Source organism: Zea mays, chromosome 2 (genome assembly GCF_902167145.1).
Source record: "Zea mays cultivar B73 chromosome 2, Zm-B73-REFERENCE-NAM-5.0, whole genome shotgun sequence".
NCBI lineage: Eukaryota > Viridiplantae > Streptophyta > Magnoliopsida > Poales > Poaceae > Zea > Zea mays.
The window spans coordinates 42,582,835-42,589,954 of NC_050097.1; the positions used below are offsets into that span (position 1 = coordinate 42,582,835).

General features: G+C 46.1%; 2 protein-coding genes across 2 annotated transcripts; both read left to right on the top strand.

Annotated features, from left to right (window-relative positions):
* The first annotated feature begins 1,325 nt into the window (after positions 1-1,325).
* On the top strand, positions 1,326-2,934 carry LOC109944162 (uncharacterized). Its single transcript, XM_020548836.1, has 3 exons — positions 1,326-1,679; positions 2,239-2,815; positions 2,897-2,934. Exons 1-3 carry the CDS (start codon positions 1,326-1,328, stop codon positions 2,932-2,934), a joined length of 969 nt encoding a protein of 322 aa, XP_020404425.1.
* Positions 2,935-4,198: 1,264 nt separating this feature from the next.
* Positions 4,199-5,602, top strand: LOC110774640 (uncharacterized). Its single transcript, NM_001353860.1, has one exon. The coding sequence runs from the start codon at positions 4,469-4,471 to the stop codon at positions 5,501-5,503; it is 1,035 nt and encodes a 344-aa protein (NP_001340789.1). The 5' UTR covers positions 4,199-4,468; the 3' UTR covers positions 5,504-5,602.
* Positions 5,603-7,120: the final 1,518 nt, after the last annotated feature.

Here is a 7,120-nt window from a genome sequence, read left to right on the forward strand (position 1 = left end):
AAGGTTAAGAAATAGAGAGCGTAGGATGGAGAATTTAAATGAACTCATTTGTGAGAGTGATAGAAAATGTATTAGTGAGCTTCGTATGGATAGAAAAACTTTCTTTATTTTGTGTGAGATGCTTAGAGATGTTGGTGGGCTAAAGGCCACACGCAATATGACCCTAGAGGAGATAGTGGCTCATTTTTTTGTATACGTTGGCTCATCATTTGAAGAACCGAACAATTGGAAGGTTTTTCTTTCGAAGCGGCGAGACGGTTAGTAGGCAGTTCAACTTATGCCTTCTAGCTGTTCTAAAGTTGCAACATTTGCTTCTTAAGACTCCTGACCCAATTCCAGAGAATAGCACAGATAATACTTGGAAAAACTTTAAGGTAAATACATAAAACTTTAAGGTTTTTCTTCAACTATAAATAGACGCATTGAAGTGATATTTCTTTTATGACATATTTGTAGAATTGTTTGGGTGCATTAGACGGAACCGCTATCAAGGTAACTGTGCCAACACATCTAAAAGGAAGATATAGGTCGAGGAAAGCGGACATTGTGACAAATGTATTGGGTGTTTGTGCACCCGATATGCAATTCATCTATATGCTGCCTGGTTGGGAGGGTTCAGCACATGACGGTCGTGTGTTGCGTGATGCTATCTCGAGGCCAAACGGATTGCGTGTCCCTCAAGGCGAGTTTTATTTCAATAACTTCTATTTGGTTTGTTAGTATAGTGTTTTAAGTGTGGATATTAACTTGAAAATATCATTTTAGGTTGTTATTATCTTGTTGACGCGGGTTATACAAACGCCAATGGATTTCTAGCACCTTATCGAGGTCAGCGGTACCATTTGGGTGGTTGGACAGTGCAAAATCCACCACATAGTGCCGAGGAGTATTTCAATATGTGTCATGCTCGAGCAAGAAATATCATAGAGAGGGCTTTTGGAAGGCTTAAAGGGCGATGGGTGATTCTTAGATCCCCTTCATATTTTCCTATAAAGACGCAATGTCGTATAATAATGGCATGTGCCCTTTTGCATAATCTAATTTTGCAAAAAATGTCTAGAGACCCTATGGAAAGTGAGGAACACTCGGTGGTAGATTCTGAAATGCCCGAAGGAGAAGTTGGAGAACCAGAATTCATTATGGGTATCTCCACAACAAATGTGTGGAGTACTTTTCGAGACACTCTTGCACAGGCGATGTATAATGCTTATAGGGCTTCTCATTGATTATTTTTCATGGTACTTTTGATGCTTAACTACTTTTCATGGTTGTATTACTATTTTGACTATATATGTGTTTCTAACTTGTCACCATTTGTATACAGAATGGACATTTCAGAGGGCTCTATTGCTGTTCGTGGTGGGGGGAAAAGCAAAAGGAAGTGGATACCTGTTGAAGATGATGAACTGATCAAAGCATTGGTTGATGTTTCTTTGGATCCGAGGTGGAGGAGTGATGGGAGTTTCAAGAATGGTTACACTTCAGTACTTGAAGCTCGCCTCGCTGAAAAGCTACCTGATTCAAGAATTTCTGCAACTCCTCATATCGATTCAAGGTTAAGATACTTCAAGACAAAGTATTCTGCTTTGGAGCAGATGTTGAACAAGAGGGGGTTCACATGGGATCCGACCAAGAAGATGATTCAGTGCGAGAAACAAAAATATGAGACACATTGCAAGGTATGCTCCATTTACAATCTGCTGCTCCGTTTACAATCTGCTGCTCCATTTACAGTACAATACATTACTTTTCTGCTTCGCTTACAGTACAGTACAATCTACTTTGTTTACAATCTGCTCTGTTTACAATCTGCTCCCCAGTTATAATCTAGTAATGCACGCGTGACCGACCCCTTCAGTTCTTAGTGAGATTTTTTTACAGACCTTGCTTTCATTTTTTTGTTCTTTGGTTCCTTACAGCCCTTCAGTGTCTTGGAAGTATGCTATATGTATATGTATTTTCAAGGCTGGTTTATTTTCCCCTAAACTAATCTGTCAGCGTCACATTATCATCAGTAGTAAACCAAACAGCTGGTGTTTAGTGTTGCTGCATAGCAATCTTTTCTTGTAGGTTGTGGTCTATTTTAATATTCCTAACTGGTAACATCATTTATCTGTTGTTATTTTTCTAGTATCTTATATATAATTAATCTATCTGTTGGTTATGATACTGAGGTTAAATTGTACATTTATGTCAGTCTTATATTGCTGCTGATGATGTGTCTTTGTTTTTTCACAGAATAATCCGGATGCAAAAGGGTTGTATGGAGTCTCCTTTCCTTACTATGATGAACTCTCAATGGTATATTCCAAGGACATGGCCATAGGTGAAGGTGCGGAAGACATGACAGATGCTGTTAAAAACTTGGAAGAAGAGTTAGTTTGTGTAAATGCTAATGATGAAGAGGTTGGAGAGGATATGACATCTGTAGAGACACCGAGGCGTTCTGTTGACTCAACATCATCTAGCTCCAAGAAACGGAAGAAAGAGTGGAAAGGAATGAAGACCGCATCAAGTGACCCGCTTCTTGACGTGTTCAATGAAGTGAGTGGTGATCTGAAGGTTGCCACCATGTCAATTGGAAAAATGGCGCAAGTTATGGATCGTGAGGCATCCAACCAAGAGAAGGCAAGGGATGAGGATCCACAACAAAAGCTAAGAGAGAAGGCGATCAATGAGGTCCGAAGACTTGAATTTACTGGCTCAGAAGTTATCAAAGCAGCTGCTGTGTTTGTCAGGATGCCAGATCAAATGGGGATGCTGTTTGCACTTCCAGAACCACTGAGGAGGGAATACATTGTCGACATGCTCTGTGGTAACTAGAATTTTGTTTGTAGAAATGTACATGGCTAGTTTTGATATTGGTTTAATTCGCTAATTGTTTAATTTTTGCTAGATGAAGCAGCAAGGAGGGAGAGAGAGAGGTCAAAGTGAAGGTGAAGGTGCTAGTCTTGCTGTGGAATGATGGAGCTTTGGAAGTTGTTGTTGGTTTAGTTGGTCTCAAACTTTTTAGCTTTAGTGTTCTTCATATGTTACCGTTGAATGATGGTAAAAACTGAAACTTTATGATGTTAAATGTGGTTGAATGTTCATGAATGGTATTGAATGTGGCATTGTGTCTGTCGGCAGCTTTCAATGTGGTTTGTTGAATGTTAGCTCTCAATGTGGTAAAAGCTGAATTTTTATGAGTTTTGAATGTTGTTGAATGTCCGCGAAGGGAATGATGGTAAATACTGAATTTTTATGTTTACAAATAATGTTGAATGATTTCTTATATTAAAAGTGTATTGGAATCAAAAAATGTTACAAAACTCACATTTTTAATTTCATTACGTTACATTGGTTTCCAAAACAAACAGTGCATTGAAATAAAAAAGTATTACAAAGCTCAACCAAACAAAGCATGTAATGGTATTCATTGATTTAAAATCCACCGCTTTTTAACTTTCATTGCGATACCATTACACATGATAAACCAAACACCACCTTTAATGAGTCTTCTAATGTTTTGATTTAAAGTACTGATATACATGTCACTATATTGCCTTGGGTCAAGTCTATATTGTATCCTTTAAACTCTAATCATAAATACTAACAAATATCGTTAGTTCAACTGATTATATTGATTATCGGACACCAAGATTCATTAATTAAATAGGTTTCTATCTATTTTTCTTACACTAGTTATTAGTTTTTAAAAATAAGACATCAATTTATTCCGTTCCACGAACAAACGAGCAAATAAACAAAATGAGATGGCGATGGACTATCTCGTTCTTTAACACAAATGTTCCCTATAGTTAATGGCGTCGACCGGAACAGGACATGAGTGACGTTTTTTTTTGGCTTTGGCTTAATTGCTCCATAGCCCCTCTCGATAGCTGAGTGCTGGACTGCTGGCTGCTGAAACAAATTGCGACATGCCGATTCGGGAACCGGAATTTTTCTTAAGGCTAGTTTGAGAACTCAATTTTTCAAAATATTTCTATTTTTTAAGAAAAAATAAACTAAATCCCTTTGAAAAAATATAAAACTCTTAGAAAAAATTCTAAGGTTCCCAAACTAGTACTAAACATTCAAAGTGGGGTACTAGAATTCTTCCCGTACCTTTTAAAAAATCACAGTCCCAATCTGACATTCGAAAAAAGGGATATCTGATCAACGCGAAGCTTTCGGTGCGCACTTCACGGGGCATCGTCATCGACTCATCGTCATTCTGAACAACACGACACAGCGCCACAGAGGGTGGAGAAGATACGACGTTTCAGAATTCAGATGCACGCTGCAGATACCAGTTTGCTCACCGGCACCATGCGTAGCGCATGATCTATTTTCAATCCTGCCTTTGATCGCCATTCCTACCAACTCAATAATATAATATATCCCGTCACCAGTTCGATCGACATAATTAACGCGACGTCGTCCAGATCTCGATCGGCCGGTGGCCGCCGTGGTCAGTAAGGCAGGCATGGCATCCGAGGTAGCCGGCCTCGCCGTGGTCTCGGCCGCCGCGTCCGTGGCCCTGGTCTACGCTCGTCTCGCCACCTCGCGGCTGGCTCCCGGCACCCCCCGCCTCGCGGCGCTGCTCCCGGTGCTCCTACTCCTCCCAGTCCTCCCCTTCGCCTTCTCCTCCATCCACCTCCGCACCGTCTCCGCCTTCTTCCTCGTCTGGCTCTGCGGCTTCAAGCTCCTCCTCCTCGCCGCGGGGCACGACGGGCCGCTCCACCCCGCCCTCCCGCTCGTGCGCTTCGTCGCGTGCGCCGCGCTGCCCATCAAGGTCCGGGACGAGAACGACAAGAAGCAGCAATCACGGATATCCCGCTCCTCTCTCCCTTCGGGATTCCTGCTGTCCTACGCGGCCAAGGCGGCGCTCTTCTCCGCGCTTGTCTCCGTCCGGTGCTACAGGGCGCGGATGCCCGCGTACGCCGTGCCCGTGTTCGACGGCGCGCACGTGTACCTCATGCTGGAGCTCTTCCTCGCGTCCGCCGCGGCGCTCGCGCGCGCGCTGCTGGGCGCGGAGCTGGAGCCGCAGTTCGACCGGCCGTACCTCGCTTCCTCCCTGCGCGACTTCTGGGGCCGGCGGTGGAACCTCATGGTCCCCGGCGTGCTCCGGCCCTGCGTGTACCGCCCCGTGCGCGCCCGCTTCGGCGCCGCCGCGGGCGTGCTCGCGGCGTTCCTCGTGTCCGGGGCCATGCACGAGGTCATGTTCTACTACATCACGCTGGAGGCCGGGACCGGGGAGGTGACCGCGTTCTTCGCGCTGCACGGCGCGTGCGCGGTGGCCGAGCGGTGGATGGCGCGGCAGGGCGGCATGTGGCGGCCGCCGCGGCCCGTCGCGACGGCGCTGACGCTGGCGTTCGTGACGGGGACGGGGTCGTGGCTATTCTTTGCGCCCGTGATCCGAAGCCGGCTGGACGAGGCCATCATCGCAGAGTGCGAGGGGATGCTTGCGTTCTTGGAGCGCGCTGGCCGGAATCTAGCCGCGATGGCACATTTGATTTGAACTTCTGTAAGGTAGTACTGATACATGTAACGCAACATGTACCCCTATTTGGTCGATGCACTTGTAACACCCTGGTGTATTTGCCGGCGAGCACCGCTCCTAGAGCTCGGATATCCTTTCACGAAGTCTCAGATTACACAAGGAGTTCAGGGTTTTTGGAGGAGGAAGAAGAACGCACACCAACTCTCCGGAGTCCGGACGCAGTCGGCCGCCGACGTATTGCTCAAACCCTTCCGCAAAACCATTCCACGAACAAAATACCACCACGAGCAGCCACTGGGCCTGGCTACTTCATCCAGTCCGGCCCACAGAATAAATGGTTGGGCTTCACTTGACGTCGAGTCCTATCCGCCACCAGTCCTTCATTCAAATTCACGGCTTGTTCCCAAGCTGGAGCACCTGGGAATTGAGACTTGATGCTGGCTTCATCCTCCCATGTCGCCAGATCCACCGGCCAGGATGACCATTATCAGAAGTTGGGATGTAGGACCCTCAGGAGTGTTGTTCAACCCGCTCTGCCTGCTGCCTCTAGCCACTGAAACATATTTGAAATAGGAGGCAAGGTGGCACTGACCGTGTTAGAAGAGGAGATCGCTTTCTTCAGAAAAGAGACATGGAATACGAGGTAGATATTGGAAGTTTCAGGCAACCCCAGTTTATATGCCACTTTACCCACTTTGGCTAACACAGGAAATGGCCCAAAGAATTTAAAAGCTAATTTGTGTTTAGCTCTTTTCACCGAAGACAATTGAAAGAGATAATTGGATTTTTGCCACTCACAATGTTGTTTTCTTGTTATAATTATCACTGTGTCTATGAATTGTAGATCTAATTGGGTCTATGAAATGTGGACCTGATAGCAATTTTACAAACCTGTTTCTTGCTGATGGCAAATATCAGAATCTCTTGTTGAACACAGGATGTTGAGGAGGAACTGAGTGGGGAGGGGCATGAATGCCTGTGACCGGAGGTGGAGTCAGGGTGGTAACCACTCCAAAACCATCACTCCGGCAGAGTAGGTGCCCAAAATTCCCAGCGTAGACAACGGAGATGCACCACCGTCGGGGATGGAATTGGTGGTTCCAGAGACCCATGGTCGAACACCTTGGGGACGGGATGGAATTGATCCCGGAACGCCACCAGTTCATTAATTCTCTCCGTTAGATGGCCCACCTCCTTGCGAAGATGACCAACGTCCGCTTCGATTTGTGGTTTAGAGGAGAGATCGCGCACCACGGCCGTGTTCTCCTCGAGGGCCAGCTTGATGGAGTCGTTCTGAGCTTGCATGGACTGGAGAAGCGTGGAGAGGTCGCTGATGTGCTTCTCCATGGTGTCGTGTTGTTGTTGCTCTCGGGTTCTGTACTTCGACCGAAGAAGGTAATCTGGTGGGTCCGCCAGGATCGAGACGGGAACCTGATACCACTTGTAACACGCTGGTGTATTTGACGGCGAGCACCGCTCCCGAAGCTCGGATATCCTCTCACGAAGTCTCAGATTACACAAGGAGTTCAGGGTTTCTGGGGGAGGAAGAAGAACGCACACCAACTCTCCGGACGCAGTCGGCGGGCCGCCGACGTATTGCTCAAACCCTTCCACGAACGTTAAGAACCCTTGCTA